The sequence below is a fragment of the Phalacrocorax aristotelis genome, chromosome 4 (assembly GCF_949628215.1).
Source record: "Phalacrocorax aristotelis chromosome 4, bGulAri2.1, whole genome shotgun sequence".
Taxonomy (NCBI): Eukaryota; Metazoa; Chordata; class Aves; order Suliformes; family Phalacrocoracidae; genus Phalacrocorax; species Phalacrocorax aristotelis.
The window spans coordinates 76,536,884-76,554,016 of NC_134279.1; the positions used below are offsets into that span (position 1 = coordinate 76,536,884).

At 42.8% G+C, this 17,133-nt stretch overlaps 1 protein-coding gene across 2 annotated transcripts in view; it reads right to left on the minus strand.

Annotated features, from left to right (window-relative positions):
• Positions 1-12,651, minus strand: part of UVSSA (UV stimulated scaffold protein A) — a 58,163-nt gene extending 45,512 nt beyond the window's left edge. The window contains exons 1-6 of one of the 2 annotated variants that reach the window (XM_075092087.1): positions 12,630-12,651; positions 11,694-12,024; positions 7,855-7,975; positions 6,281-6,697; positions 4,990-5,099; positions 4,333-4,461 (exon numbers count right to left, since the gene is read on the minus strand). In XM_075092087.1, the coding sequence (XP_074948188.1) occupies positions 4,333-4,461; positions 4,990-5,099; positions 6,281-6,697; positions 7,855-7,975; positions 11,694-11,984 (1,068 nt within the window). In that variant the 5' untranslated portion in view covers positions 11,985-12,024; positions 12,630-12,651. Of the gene's footprint in view, positions 1-4,332; positions 4,462-4,989; positions 5,100-6,280; positions 6,698-7,854; positions 7,976-11,693; positions 12,025-12,273; positions 12,504-12,629 lie in introns of those variants that run through there. The other variant, XM_075092086.1, reaches the window with a different exon arrangement.
• Positions 12,652-17,133: the final 4,482 nt, after the last annotated feature.

A 17,133-nucleotide genomic window follows, 5' to 3' on the forward strand; every position in this document is an offset into this window, starting at 1 on the left:
TGCCTACTAGCTTCGATTTGTCCCAAGTTTTAGCCAGCCTGAGTAGTAAACCTTTTGCGGCTTCCCAAAGGTAATAACATAAGAGATAAACATACTCAGGGTACAAAATGTAGCTAATGAGTTACATTTCTATTAACAACGGATCATAACGGGTACTCCTTTTTGGAAGTGATGTAAGTGACAGGTAGTGTGCATGATTTAAAATACAGTACACACTTGTCCTCTCACAACTTTTAAAACTGCAAGGTCATTTGCATCTAATCAGCTGCAAATCAGACACTAAAAAAAGTATAGTATTTTAAGAAAAGGAGGAAGACAATAACAACAGAACTATTTCTAACCAGCAAAAAATATTTTTAAAGGATCATTTTAGCTATAAATAAGTTATTCCTACAAAAGAACTAAACCTCTGGGAACAGGAATTTCTATGTAAACAGCAGAGCAGTGTTAGCCAATACCTACAATTGTACTTCTATAATATTTCATCTCAGTAGAGTCAAGAATTAACTCGAAGTGTCCGGTTGTATTGCTGCTGGTGTAAGTTTACCTGGAAACACGGACTGAGATGATGGCTGGCTTTGGATAAAGGTGGCGTAGAGAAAAATGTCGAGCATGCAGTATGCACTCCCTCTACTGGGCACTGAAATTATCCTGCACAGGCATTCAGAGAAAGAATGGGACATGTCTGAGCATCCAGATACCGTGAAATAAAAGCCCTTCTACAGCTTCTGCCCCCTTCCCCTAGCTTCAGCTAAAAGTCAGATTCACAGAAAAATGAATTTCAACACTCTTGTTTATACTCTTAAAATACATCTATCAGAAACAAACATCCGATTCACACCCCAAACAAGTATTTAACTACAGGCAACATAACTTGTGTAAGCACACAAAAACTCATTTGCCTTTGACCGACACAGTAAGACTATCATTTTTCGTCCGTCCCCCACCTCTCTGAAAAAATAACAGCTCAGGAAGAAATGTCCTGATGACATCTGATCTGCTGGGGGCACAGCAATGGGAGAAAGGAACGTGTGGTCTGGGCAGCTGGGATGTATTGAGATTTACAAAATCTGCTGCAAGGGATGTGTTTCTAGACAGTCAAAGGATAACCTTTGTCATTCTTTTCCCTCTCCTCCCACAGCTCCTGAGAGGTAAGAGCAGAATGGTGCCACAGCCTACTTGTGTTGGCAGGGTTTAAGTATTATGTAAAATTCTCAGCCCTCCTCATAATTAAGGTTTTCTGATGCTTTGAGTTCTTCACTATCACAGAGGAGAAAAGAAAGAGGTGGTTATATCTCATGTCACTATAAACCGTTTTAAGTCAAAGTGTTTCAGTGCTTTCCTGCAAGTGCCTTTGTATAAGAGAAATCCTGTAAACCTACAGAAAGTTCCCCTGTAGTTTGCAAAGCAGCGGGGCTTTTATGTTTTTCAGTAAAGATAAAGGCCAAAAAACTTCAGAGGAAACAATCTGTGCTAATTTTCTAACATGCTTTGATTGCCTGAGGATGCTGCCCTGCAGACTAGTGCTCCAAGATCTAGAAAATGAAGTGAGAACCAACGGAAAGCATGAAGGTAATAGTGAGGATTGCCAAAATCAGGCAGCTTCCCACAACCACCAAATGATTCTTCTGTGAAGGCAAGCCTGGTAACCACCAACTTCTTCCTCCCAATGTAATTTGCATCCAGCTACACTGCTGGTATATTCATATTGAACTGTATCATGCATCAAGAATTACTCCAAATATATACACCTTATTTGCATCTCAGCCATGCACATGTGTAACTGCTCCACCAAACAAGAGTACCAACAACACATGGCAACGGTAAGGGACACCGGGACCTTCCCTCTTTTAAGCAGTGATTTACATCTCTGCAGCATTGAGGGGTATAGCAGAGTTCAGTGACAAATCTCCAGTTTCACTGTCTCTCACTAAACCCTCCCCTCTATCAACTTTCTTGATCTCAATTTGAGGATGGGTAAAGCCTTTCCTCCTCCCATCTCCAGACGGAACAGAAACAAAGTACAGAATAGAACAGATAAAAAGGGAGGAAATTAGAGACCACGGAAGTATGGGCAACGAGCACAAAGCAAAACCAGAAAGTCTGAGGTGAATGGGCAAGCCCAAGTCCCCAGCCAAGTTTCCAAGTCCCTATCGTTCTGTTCTGTATTTGCTGATAAAATAAAATCACTTCCTCCCTGAAGGCAAGGCTTGCCTGTGGTGCAGGACCATAATTACACTTGAAATGAGCAAGTACACAAACAATTCACCTTTACGTTCTCCAGCTAACAATATAGGTAACCCAGACTGCAGTCACTATTTACCAGGAAAACTGCTATCATATCCAAATGCAGAGTTGTTGCAGACCAACTACAAAGCAGACAATTTACACGGGACCCTCTGCACTCAGACACTTTATTTACATTCTCCCTCCACTTACTAAGTGCCCCCCTTCATCTCTAGGTGCACTCATCTCTATACAGGAGCCGGTACAGCACTCTCTGACTCCATGTGCTAACAAATAACATCGCAATGCACTGAGGTCTAGCGGGGCAGGGTGGCTGTAAGCCAGTACTTTGGAGGACAGACTATCAGTACTTCTCTTGGATCTAAAGATACAGAAGACGATAGCAAAACTTGGGCATGGCAAGAACTACAGTTCCAATGACACAAGGATGTACAGACAGAAGCAACAACATGTAACACATGCAGCAATGATGAATTAAAGAGGAGTTGTGTGTAGTGTTTCATATACCGACATGTAAATATTTGACAGATGGGGATTTAATAATCACGGTCTAAGAGATGCTGTTTATTTTGTTCTATCAGGCTCTCATTTTACGGTGTTTTTACATTTCAACCAAGTCATTTGACACATGAATAAAAGATAATTTATACAGTTTCCTTTTGCAGTACAAAGCTCTCTATGTTCAGGTCATAAATTTAAAGTAACTCAGCACTAACACTAAATGTGGGTATTTTCCACTGGAAAAAAACCCTAGGAATAACTATATATTGTTTTCAATGCTTAACTTAATACCTTAATCTTCATTCTTTCATTTTGAATGTATTCTTTGTGAGCACTGCTATGTATTTTCCTTTTTTCTTTTTTCCTTCTAACAATAGAATTTATTAGCTTTCAAACCTTATACAGATAGCATTGCTCAAACTCCAGAAGTGGTAACAATACCACTTTAAATACATGCACACACACGAAAAATCAAGGCTTGAATGTCCTTTATATCTTGCAAGAAATATAGCAACCAATATTCCATGCAGAGGTGCAGCAAATGAAGTCCTGTCAAGCAAATGGCAGGAATGACAGCAGATGTCTGGATTCCTTCATAGCTGGTTGCATAAAGGTAGCACACATATTTCACTGGAGAAAAAAACCTCTGACAAGACAGTCTTTCAGTACTTTTCATTCAGAGTTGGCATTTTTGACTGGTGTGGTACATCAGTAGGTATTAAGGTGATGAACCAGATTAATCTTGATAAAGCTTCATTTGCACAATGAAAGCAAAGTCTACGACACTCAGTCATGGCTAAATGAGGCTGCCACAAACTAGTCCAAAGTATAATGTCCACATCAAATTCTTACAATCCAGTCATAAACCAGTCTTTATTCTGGACCCTGACCCAAAACACTCTTATTTTCATGTCAAGCTATAGAGTAATTTTGTTTGACCGCAACCAACAGAAATGAGCATCACACAGCTCTGCTTTTTAGCTACATGAAGAAGCCATAGACTCCTTTTTGGATCTGGATGAAGTATTTGATCTTTCAGCCTGCATTTATACACAAGTTTTACCTATTTCAAAGATAGGTTTTGTGAAATATATTTTGACACTTTAAAGCTTTATATAACAACTAATACTTTTACAACCTCCTCATTCACATTACATGCTCACTAGACAGAGTAAATCCTCCAAAGCGGAGACACTGTCTTCCTGAACTGTGAGACACTAGCACAGTTTAGCAAGTTGTAAAAGAACGTGAGCAATACCGTGTTTACTGAGAAACACGCACAAAAGCAGCGGAGGACATAGTGTTGCACGCTTCCCTATTAACTTACTCATTTCCCTGTCCTAAACAACAACAGTCCTGCCTTACATGGTTTTGCCTAATAAATAGGCCCCTGGCATGCTATACAGGTGTTTAGTGCAACTTCCTTGAGTGAAGCTACAACCAGCTGAATTAGTGTACTTATCAAACTTGTGTAGAAAGGTTTGACAGAATAAGGCTTAAGAGAAAGTGCATTTTTTGTATACAAGCTAAGCATTACTAATGGTCCCCTCTAGTAAAACAGAATTTTAAAGAAAATAAACTCACCACTTTTCTTTTTCTCGCTTTGAAAGAAATGTTTATTTCCTTGTATTTCTTCATAGCAGTCTCCAATTTATTCTTGAGATCAATGGCACATCTTAGCCGATCGTCATTTATTCCTGCTCTGGTAAACAACTGCAAAGCAAGAAATCAACATTCTCATTCTTGTTCCTAGACATCTGAGCCAAAAAACATTTTCAGTTTTCTTTCATAATTAATGAAACAACATTGTAAAATAAAGCAATTAGTGATACCACTTCTTTTCCTATCTAGAATATAAAAGCTAGTAGCAATTACTAAAGACAAACAAGGGTGGACAAAGGAGACTACAGGAGCTACATAACTTGTTTGACGGCTCTCAGCAATAGATATGCTGCCTACAGTCATCCTTTTTTTAAAAAAAGATATAGTAAAATGGGGCTTCTTTGCAAAGGGTTAAAGTAAAACATGGCTTGTTTTTGGCAGAGGTGTCTGTATCAGAAAAACAATATGTCCTTTCTGTCAGTCCGCCCCTACTGAGCTACAAATTCTTCCTGTTTGCACCAATGTTTCTTCAACATTAATTTCCTTTTTGCTCACTCTCCCTCAAGATTTACCATACCCCAGTCCTTGCTTCTCAACCTCTTTATTAAGAAAATGGAAAAAATTGTCTCTTTATCCCACCTGAATCCAGGACTGCACAGAAGGCCAGAACTTATTTCTGAGGAGTTTGTGCGCATCCATGACATTGTTTATTATGGCAGTATTATCTTCATTCTCATGCACTTTTATATCTGCTCAAAACGGGGGTGGGGGGAAGAGTTAGTGTGCAATGTTTATAGTATCTTCACTACAGGAGCTAAAGAAGCTAAGTGGAAGAAGTAGACATGAACCTTTCTAAAATATTTGATCACTTCGGGGAAAGTTACAAACATCAGAACGTTTCTCTGTTCAGTACTAATTATTCTACCATTATCCACACATTCTAAAATATCACAAGAAAAGTTTTCAGTCCAGTGATGACAGAAAGAGTTGTTAAGCCATCACTACTAAGGAATCACTGAAGTAAACCACAGACAAGTGCAGTCTTACTATTTACTGTACATCTTGTCCTAAGTTCCCATCAATAGACTGCGACTTATTGTACCAGTTTCTGCATATTCAATACGAAAAAGAAAAAAATCCCTGTCGCAGTGGCAATAGGGACTCAATTGTCAAAGAAGCCAAGTATGCCAGTACTCAAGTAAAAAAGGTACTTTTCACCTGTTAGTCATTCATAAGCCCCACAGATGAATTTCCAGTACTGTTGTCTGCAAGCACAGAAACAGGCACCTCTCTTACTGGCTGTTTGCACGTGACATTCCATTAGGACAGTAGTTGTAAGAGACTTCACTTAGACTACCAAAACACAAACTGTCCTAATTTTTCTACGGGTAACTCATATTAGCAAAGTTATATAAAAAAGGTATAATCATAATCCTTAAGAATTCCTACCAAAACTACTTAACTGCTGCTTGCATGTTTTCAGTACCAAGGGAGAAAAAAAACAAGTTTAAGGCACAGTCAACTGCAAGATTTTTAAATTAGAAGCTTATACCCCAGCTACAGAGAAAAAGAGAGAGCTGAGTAACGAAGCGTATGAGAAGGAAAATTACATATGGTAAACATATTTTTAAATTATTTTAAAACTTATTGTCGGTACTATGAACTGCTGTAATGTGGTTACAACAACTAATACAAAAGTTCAGTCTTAGAAGGTAATTAATAAAATCTGTTAATCACACACAAGGACACCCAAACCTAAGAATGGTTACTAGATGAACCAGAAATAGAAAAGAACTCCAAAGTAAATCAAAGTGCGTCCAGGAATCCCAGCATTTAAGTCAACAGAAAAAGGAAAAAAACAAACCCACAACTACAAAGCACTTCAGACAAAGACTGGCTGCAGCTATATGTGAAAATCTTTTCCAGGTACCTGTGGAGATTTCAAGGTCTAGGGTATACTTATGTGAAATAAGCCCATGGTTCCTAACAAAAGTCTGGTAATCATCATCACTGAGGGCAGGGACATCAGATTGAACTTTGGAGCATGTGCCTCCATCTAATTCTTTCTGCTCAGGTTTCTCCCGTTTCTCATCTAACTCTTTGTTTTTATCAGTTCTAACACACTGAGAAACAGAGAGAACGTCCTTGCTGCAGCATGGCTGTTCATCATCCACGCATCCAAAACAGGACTGATTCAAGGGGGATGCAGGTCTGTCCTCATTAGCAGGCATTTGTTTGTTGGGTTCCAGCTCCATGCCATAGACAGTGAAGTCAAAAGGGTCTGGCATCAGAAGCCGGAAACAGTTTTCCATCTCTGTCAGCGTGTTGGCAATCTCTTGGGACATTTCTGTCAAGAGACAATTGTTTTAGAATATTGTCAAACACTGTAAAACATGAAGGTCTCCGGAGCAGACACAGATTTACAAAACAAATATGACCGCCAAAGGGGTAATCCATTTAGTCAGTAATCAGTGGTAGTTTATCCATACAGATCTCTCTCTGCTGCAGAAATTGTCCTTATAGAAGTGACAATACTTTCCTTAAGCACGAAACCTAGAATTTCCTGAGCAAGGAATTTAGAATCAGTGTTCCTCCTTTCCATATCCTCTCTAAAATTTCACTATGCAAAGATGACAAATACTTCAGAGAATTTGAAGGAGGACAAGGTTCAACAAGGATATTCATACTGATGGTGGTGGGTGTTCATTCTACAGCCATGAACGTTATAGCTGCTTGTAGGTGCAGCCATGAATATATGCTACTGCTCAAAAAGATGCTACCAATAAAAGTGACTCTAAGAAGGTTAAATCTCTCTAAAATTCCACGTTTCCAGCATATAGAATAAATGCAGACATAAATGCATGCATTTTATATACCAAAGTAATTTAATTAAATAACCCTTTGTAACTGCAACATAATATACTTACTCTCTCTGTTCTTCTTTCGTATTACAGAAATATGTTTGCATGTACATATTGCTTACAGGTTCAGCCCTCAGACACATTTTTTAGCAGCAGTATGATACTTTCCATAGATATCCTACACTGCATCCGGTATGCCTGTGCTGACCATTGCCTGTACTTCTGGAACATGATGACTGTATATACAATATAATTAAGGTCATCACCCAACGGTATTGAGAAGTCTGTGTCTAGTCATAGACATAGAAATGAAGCCAGCAGCTCCAAAAAGTCTCATGATATGTTTGCTTGAGTTTATGCATTCATACTTGACTGAATTACAGACCAGACTTTGCTAACTTTTTTTTTTTTAAAACCTCTTCATACTACTGAACTCACAGGACTGTCACTTGTTTCCCCTGATGTTCTTTGGGTGAGAGCGCCAGAGGCTCAAGCTCTAACAAATGTACTACTCCTGTCCTCTGTGGTCAGCTATTAGTTAGATAGCTATTCTCTTAGAATTTGTTTTACATAACCTTAAAAAACGGTTGCTTTAAAAACAAACAAAAACACCCAATACACCATAAGAACCAAATCAACTCACCTTCCATTTCTTTTTCAGCTCTTTTGGCTTTTTCTTTGTAAATGTTATCCAATCGTTTTTGTCTCTCCTCTTCCCTCCTCCTTTCAGCCACGGTTCTGGCATGCACATCTTGAAAATCCACCTAAGGAGGAAATGAATAAAAAAGTGTAACATTCCTTGTAAGAAATATATAGAAAATCCATTTCCTAAGATCCTTATCTGTGGTGAAAAATCCTCTAACATCAGTGATCAGCCAGAAGCTCAGCAGTACTTCCTTTTATCTCTTCTTCTCCTAGAATCAATAACTACAGTAATTCTGAACAGAGTTTTTACTTCCACTAATAAAGGACTGCTGAGAATCAATGGCTTTCAGAAAGGAATCATAAGGTAGAAAAACAAAACGCTTAGGTTTCTGCATCTAAATTGCAGGAATAAGCTAGGCTTTGGGAGACCTCTGTCACAGCACTGGAGTGATGGCGTTAGGGGGAATGGGCAGGAAGAGACTACACAGGGTAGGTATTCAAATTACATGAAAATGTCACACTAAATCCACCATTAGTAAAGGAAATTTAGGAAAATCGGTTAAGTACTATTACCACAAATATACATATCACTTACTGAAGAACTTCGTAAGCAAGGAAAGTAGAAGAGAAGACATTCAAATTCATTAAAAAAGACCAAATTTTGCATTTTACAATTACATTTGTTGGATTTGGGGATTGAAAGATAGGTTATCATTCAGTCCCACTTTCTTATGACTAAAATACAAACATAAACCTGAGTGATTCAAACCGCTGTTTCTTAAAATAATTGCAGTGGGGTTTTTTTTTTAGTTTGTTCTTAGAAAGGCTTGAAAATGCAAATATTTTTCACTTCTGTTTTAAGGAAAGGAGTCTTGATTGTATTATTGCATAAGGAAACCCCTTTGAACAAGAACAACACAGTATTTCCTTTTGGTTGCTACCATATAATTTTCATTAACTTCAACTGAGATTACATTGAATGCTGAGCAAGCCCATACTTTGCTGCTAATAAAGTCCGCAGGCTCGCTGGTGCTATGTCTATATTACAAGCACCCATCGAACATCTGTCATTAGTGCCGCTGCTAGATGATAAAGCTTGTCAGCACACAGTAATGGTTGCCAGACACTGACATCCTACACCGACGTTCTGGAGTCCCGCGAGAGTAAAGCAATGTAGCTGAATCTCACATATGACATACAGTTCCAGACAACACTGAGATCTCTCTACACAGGACAAATAACTCTCACTTTCTTTCCAGTCCCAGGAGGTCTCTCCTGTAATATGTACATGGACTTACCAGCCACTGGTCAAGCAAACCAAGTAGTACATCCTCCTACAACCAAAGTTTGCATCGTTTTTGCACAGTCAAGAATTTTGATGGTCTCTCATCTCAAAATTACAGAAACTTCTTCCTATTTGTTCGGCATTAAGCAAACAGGTAACTCCATTAAACGCTCTAAAAGTTAAAAAACAAATGCTTGAACTTGGGCTGAACCATGTGCTTGAGTAAAGTGTCTTGCTATATAGATGCTCCTACTGCTGAATAATCCCTACAGCAGGCAATAGGCCTTAAGGTTTTCACAAGTCTTATTTATGCAAACACTTTAAAGACAAATGGTTTTTATATAAAAGCCTCTAGGAGCAAAAGGATACTCCATTGGTTTAGGAAGAGAGGCATGCTTACCAAGCTCTTTTTTTTACTGGGGAATGGGGGGTCAGAGGAAAGGTAGGGAAAGAACTAATTTCACAACCTATAGCAGCATGTGGATCACCAAACTTTTTGGATTTCAGGATCCAATTTTTCTACCAAGTTCACATAGCTCTCCACACAGTAGCAGGAGAAACAGATTGACCCAAGAGCAACATCACCCTCAAAAATGGAACAAAAATACAGAACCCAGGGTCTACAGCTGCCATTCCTAGGCAGTCAGACTGGACTTGCCCAGAAAAAACAGGGCTAGCAAGAGCTTCCTAAATGAATTCTACCTACAGTAGTCTTGTTTGCCCATTCTTTCCACTTCTCTGTCCCAAAAGAACAAGCCACATACTGCTCTGCTGTGTTGTTTCATACTTCAGCACTTGGCCAGACGCTCCTCTTACAACATCTGCCAAATCATCACGGTTTACCATTGATAACGAGAGCGCACCTCACATACTAGATATCTATGACCAACCAAGGCCACAGCACGCACAAAGCTTCAAGTTGCCCAAAACAGGGCACACCGGCCTTTTACAGAAGCCTCACGAGGTCAGAATAACTCAGGGCCTGAGCTACAGATGTGCGCACAGGCTCACTCGCTAACTCAGAAACTTGGTCAGAAAACATCCAACCTCACTGAGGTGATATGGACAGAAATCAGAGCTGTTGTTCTGCCCCTGTATCGGTACTGGCTACACAAAGCCTTTTACCATTGATCTGCAATTATGGAACTGGATGCGATGGGTTGTAAGCAATTGATCTTGATTTGAAGGGTGTAAGCGGTGGGCCTGGGCAACTACCGCAACGGCCTCCTCAGATGTTTTGGCTGTTTCTCACACTTCCAAGTATCTAGCTGGCAAAAGGTTGATTAAGTCAGTTGGTTCATCTCAACTCTTCAAGTGATCAAACTACACAGGATTGTTTCTATTGGTACTAATGTTTCTAGAAGTATTTAAATTCAACTGCTTTAGAAAATAGTACAGCTCACCTTGCTGGGTAGCTTAGGATCACGAATATACAGAGCAGTCACCCAGTCGTAACCGGGGTGCAGCCATTAACCACAGGAGCCCAGACAAACATGCCAAACTTCAGCAGACTTGCCGTACACTCGCATGCTCAATCTGCTAAATCTGTATTAAAGCTCCCCCACCTCAGTCTTGCATTTCTCCTTTCATTTAGTTCCCCACCCCTTTATTAAACAAGACAATAAAGGAGGATTCAAAGACAACCACCTTCTGTGAGCAGATGCCAAAAATTGTACAGAAAAAGAACACAGTACAATAAATAATACAAGTAGGGCACGCTGTTAGCTCAGTATGGAACCAGAACAATAGAAACACATCGTGTATCACAGAGGTTTTTGATCTACTGTTCGGAACACTAAACATCTGTCTTTCTGAAGAGAAACGGAATCGATACGTTCATTGAAAGCCTGATATTACCATTGTAGATAGTGAGAATGCTAAAATAGTGCTCCCAATTTCATTGTTTGCACCTCAGAAGGGACACTAAAGGAGAATAATGTTCAAAACACAGTAACTTGAAGCCTAGAAGGGAGAGCTAAAAGCAAGTGTTTACATACAAGAAACTCCTCTTTAATAAAGCTTCTTGTATGACACAGTAACACTGCAGCTGAGGGGTGCCAGCACCTACGCTTACCGTCACTGTCCTACGGTAAAAGGATGCCAGAACCTGGCAGCTCAGTACAGAGATCAGGGTAGTTTGAACTTGCACAAAAAGGACACAGTAGCTTAAACTTTCATTGAAAAACTTACCAGCTGATTACCCTCAGTTTAAGGCACAACCATTATTTCCCTTCTAAAAAGGCCAGACTGTGGGGCTTCAGGTACGAATCAGTGGGCAAAAGCCTGTTGGTGAGCAATACATTTTGCACTCTGAGAAAAGGCTACGCGAGCCCAGCTCTGTGTATGAGCCTGAGGTTTTTAAAACATTACAATACTGTGAGATGAACAAGAAGTTTGGGGTTTGTTTTTTGAAGAGCACGTCCAACAGGGTGCCTCCCAAAGACGACATAATTTCCAACAGCTTTTCTTTTACATTTATTGGTTTCCTTGCTTTAAACATCTCCTAGTGATCATCACCTGAAAACACACACAGCAGTAAAAATGCAGAGTACCTTCTTATTCTGCTTTAAGAAGTGGTATCCCAGAGCGAGCTGCTTGTAGGCCTCTCCATACTTCTCATGCCAGTCTTGCACAGACTTAAGGGCCGCTTTCCTGAGTTTCTGTGCCACCTCTTTGGGCGGGGGAAGAGGCTGCTCATGGTCTATCCCCACTGTGAGCTCCAAGAACTCTTGGAAGTTGGAAATAACCAGCGTACGGAACTGATGGGATCGGGCAAACAACTCCTGCACGATCTGGAAAGCCGAGAAGCGCATCTCGGCGTGCTCCTCGTTGAGCCGCGTCATCAGCAGGTGGTAGGCATGGCTGATGTGTTCCTCTGAAGACCTGGGACGAGAAAAATCAATTTTAAAAAGGAAGGGGACTTATTTAAGAGGAGGTTTAGCATATAAAAGCACAACTTTTTTAAAAAAAATTATTTTACATTTTAAACCAGCAGCCTCCGCGCTGGCGGCAGGCCGTGCCCGGCTCAAACAGCAGGCCCCGGGGTCCCCTTTGGGGGAGGCGGCGAGGCCCTGCGCCCCCTCACACCCACCCACCCGCCCCGCCCCGCATGGGCGGCCCCGCCGGCCCTACTTGCAGATCTTCTTCAGCTCCTTCATCCTGCCCGGCTCCAGCCGCGGCTCCCCCGAGGTGGTGAGCTCCTCCACCAGCGCGGCCAGCCGCCGGTCCATCCCCGCGGGCAGCGAGCGGCCGGGTTGGGGGAGACACAACAACAACGGCGCGGCCCAGCCCGCGGAGCCCTGTCAGGGCGCCGGGAGCCCGCCCCCGGGAGCCCGCCCCCGGAAGCCCCGCCCCCGGAAGCCCCGCCCTCCAGGGGAAGCCCCACCCCTCACGGGAAGCCCCGCCCCTGGGGGCGGCTCCCCCGCCTCACGGCGGGTGGTACCGCCTTCCCTCCCCTCGGCGCCTACCATCGCCCGCCCCCGCTGCACCTGTCGCTTTAAGCTCGCGCCGCCCCTCCCGCTCCCGGCCCCTCGGCTCTCTTCCGCGCCGTGACGCCCACGTGACGTCTCGCCAGCCGGAAGCGCGCCTAGACGAAGGCGGGGAAGAGCTTAAAGGGCCCGCGCCTCTCTTTGGGGAGCGAGGCGGGGTGGTGTTAACCCCTTGTTGTCCGCAGGGGGCGCAGGGGCAGCGCCCACCTGCAGGGCTGCACCAGGCCGGAGGGGCGCGCGACCCACACGAGGCTCCCTAGCCCGGTGGGGAGCAATGGCCACCTGCTGTGCAGTGCCCTGGGCGTACAAACCTACTTACGATATTTCTGAAGAATCACTCAAAAAAGAGGTTTTGAGGCAAACGCAGCCTGTCCTGGAGAGGGCGGAGGTGCCGAGAGCTGGGTGCTGCGGTGGGGCGCTGAGGCAGCCCTTCAGAGACCCCTGGGTCAGGGTGGGGAGCAGAGCCTTCACGCCTTATGGGGGCACTCACAGAGCTGTGAGGGCGGTCGAACCTTCGGCCGCCCTCTTCTCCATCCCACCCGCTGCCCTTTCTAAGAAGCTTATGTTGGGTATTAGGAAAAGGTTCTTCCCCCAGAGGGTGGTGGAGCACCGGAACAGGCTCCCCAGGGAGGCATCACGGCGCCAGCCTGGCGATACTCAAGAAGCACTTGGACAACGCCGTCAGAGCCATGGTGTGAATTTGGGGCTGTCCTGTGCAGGGACGGGAGCTGGGCTTGATGATCCTCATGGGTCCCTTCCACCTCAGGGCATTCTGTGATTCTATGATAAGCTAATATGAGGTGGGAAACGACACGAGGAAGACCAGGCCCTTGTTCATCACACCCTGTAACCCAGCCCCTCCTCATGTTCGCATCGGAAGGTGAATTTTCTCTGCTATCCAGAGCCTGGAGGGGCTGTAGAGTCTTTCACAATTGCTTCTCACATGGGCTCGGTATACACCATGTGAAACACAATTCAAGCTTCTTCTCATGGACTGGTAGGTTGTGGATGCAAGGATGTGGCAGGAGGAGCAAGCAAGCAAGCCCAGTCCTCACTACCCAAAACTACAGTATTTGTCTCCTGTGGTTTGTAATGTTTGGCTTCTTCCAGTGGTATAAATGCTGGATTTTCTCTTTGGGAAAGGTCCTCCACTTTGCAGCATTTGGAAATCATGTTGGCTTTAAAATATTGCAGGGATGAGAGGATTGTTACTGTGTAGGTGTAGCAAAATGGTACTTTTATATATGTGAGCTATGCCTGGAAGGAAACAGAGTGGTGAATACAGCCCAGTTGTCAGGACTTTCAAGGGGATTGTTAGAGCATAACTATGTTTATACAATACCTTCCACTTAAGAACCTCAGAACAGTTGAAAAATGTTATAGGTAACCCCTCAGCATATGGAGACAGAAGTTGATGAAGGTCCATGGCAATAAGAGAAGCCGAGGTACTGAGCATAGCAAGGGAGTGTTGCCTACCTGGGTCCCACCCTTAAAGCCCGGCACAGATAATGTTAACCACAGTGCTCCTTCGTCTTTTCCCATGTGCAGGGAAGCACCCAGCGCTTTTCTCTTTGTGGCTGTGCTCTAAGGGCATGTCCCTGGCACGTGTCCTGCTGCCCTTAGGGTCACCTACGGTGAGAGAGAGGTTGAAACATTTACCTGTATGCTAGTCTCCATTTGCACCAGCCACACAAGCGTGATTCAGTTACTGGAGATCATGAGGCTGCCCCGGATTCGCTCTTGGCAGCGCCTGACTTGCTTTTGGGTTTGGGCGCTCAGTTAGAAACGTTCTGCAGGCCCCCATCTCTGAAAGAACTGGTTAACTGCTGGGAAAGATCAAGCCCTTGCAGGTGCCCACTTTGAACATCCTAAAGAAGGGAGACATTTAAAATATCTATTTGCCTCTGAAAATGTTGGTAGATTCCTGAATGGTATTTCCATTAATTCACAGTGAAGGCATGTGTTGGAAGTAACGTATGTGAATCAGTGTTGCAGCTGTCTCTCCTGGCTCCTGTGGTAAGGGAAGACACCATTAAACGCTTTCTACAAGGAATGAACTCATATTTTCAAACGATTTACTGCAGCTAATGAATATATACATTTTGCAATGGTTCTGTTATTTCTGATTTGATACATGAAATCAATGGCATCTTACTTTTTAATGTTTCTCCTTTCCTCATTGCCTTCCATTGAGTGAAATGGATATCCATGTGAAGCCACACAGAATGGCACAGCTCATCTTTAAAGGTTATTACTTGCAAAATTAGCATTGCTGTACTATCTAGAAACAGTACTTCAAAATGAGCCTCAAGCAACATACTTAACATCTACAAAGGCACCAATTCCATATCCATGCATAATGTTTGAAGAAATCCCTGCAAGGAGCCATATGGTTTTGCAAAGAGTCGGTTGATGAATGAATGCTGGGTTGTGTAACTCATTCATGGTGGTCCCTCAGGCAGATCCCAGCGAGAGCCAAGATATTTAATTTTTTTTTTTTTAATCAAAGACAATTACATAAAACTGTGTTTGCTCAAGTTGCTGAGTTTCTTTCCCCTTCTCCTTTTTAATTAACACAGTAAATATCCACCATTCAAATATTTCTATACCTCCTTCATCTGGACCAACCTGATAAAAGGCTGAAGAGAGCCAGTACGCTGAAGAATTCACTTCACTGCAAAAGTCACAACCACTCTGCACAAGTCACAACCACTCTGCACCCGCATTGAATTTCCCCGGACACAACTGTTCTGGGAACGCAGGGGAACGCAGGACATTCTGGAGTGCAAAGGCAGAACTGACCCCACCTGCTACCCCTTCAGAGCCTCAAGGTTGAGTGTTACTCTCAGCTTACACTTGGTTTCAGCAAAGCCTGAGCCTGCTGCTTCACGTTGTGGATTGTGACAGGTTGTTGATTGAAGGAGTTGCATTTCTAACCTCTGTCCTGAGAGATCAACGCAGTTACGCTGTGTGCGTTGTTCTCCGAAGTGAGTGATACCTTGCAGGAGCAGAGACTCTTCCAGAAGTACCATCCTGTCCACCACCTCTCCAGGATACCCAACACAATCCTCACTGGCAGGAGGCATTTGCAATGGGAATGTTCTCCTACAGGATATCTCCAGGCATGACCAGTTGGTCCACCCAGAGATCATCTCCAGCTCGTCCAGTATCTTTGGCCAAACACATGGGCAAAGAAAACCCCAGAATTTTGTCCATTGACACCAATTATTTGGGTCTGGGGGATCATACATTAACAACGAGCCATTTGTTCATCACAAATGTAAAAGGTCAGACTGATGGCTGCAGTAAGGATCATTTCAGACTTTTGTATAATACTAAATTTTCTGGTGTAGTCTTTTTATAAAAGAAAAATCTAGACAGGAGACAGTTCCGCTGTATTACAAGATGATTCTATGTCTGGGATTGTTTTCCAGCTTCGCAACAGAGGAGCATGTCAGGCAGAAAGAAACCCCACTGACCTTTTGAGATAACTGTATTCAGCTTAATGATATGAAATTAAAAAGGAGGGTTTGTTTTCCTGCCAAAATGGAACTTGGGCAAAAAAGCTTCCCTACAAATAATTTGGAGTTAAAATAAGTTTGGTTTCAGGCCTGAAGATGCAGAAGCACAATAAACACTGATATTAAATTGTCACAGAGTTTGTGCCAGCTGGGTTGCAAAGAAAATACTGGGCTTCTGTGTGAGGTGAATAGATGCTTAACCACTGGTTTGATTCGAGCGAAAGGATGACAGCTATTTGAAATCCCTGAACTACCTCATAAGAAGTAAGGACTATATTTAAACAGGTGTTCTCAAAGGAGAAATAGTCTATTCATTAAACCATCAATAATGCAAGGCCAAAGATACTTGGCGACCTCCTCTAATTATGTGAAATATTGACTGTGACAACACTTCAGCCTATCGTAACGTTTTATAATCCTGTCATAGGAGGAGATGAATGAACCTGCTCTGTATGGTCTAGATCACTAATTAAATAACCATTTGTAAGTTGGATGGAGCAGGAATAGCTGTAGGAGAACCATCACAAATCAAGGAGCACCTTCCTAAATGTGGCTTATATTCATGTCTAGAATAATTTTAAAATATGATCCTACAGCGTTTCCTGAAACTGCACGCCAGCATTGACACACTTGACTAGTATCAACAAGGGTAAATTGCTTTTTCCTCCCTGTAAAGATCTATGCAGAGTCTAACTAGAACCTAATGAGCATTTTTCTGTGTTAGACAACGAATGGCCACACCAGAAGTTAATATTTCTATGTAACGCACCCAAAGAAGACTGAGGCACATCCCATTGCCCTGCAGGCAGGTGTCTTTGGGGGTCTGGGGATACCAGCCTTTAAGGCAGGACTCAGAGCAGGTGGTTCAGAAAAGGAGGAGCTTGAAGCTTGTTAACGTGTAGACAAGGAGAGTGCAGAGGAAAAGAACGCCAAGCTTCCAGTAAGAGGAAATCCAGCCCAAATCCTGCTCAAAGACCTTCTGA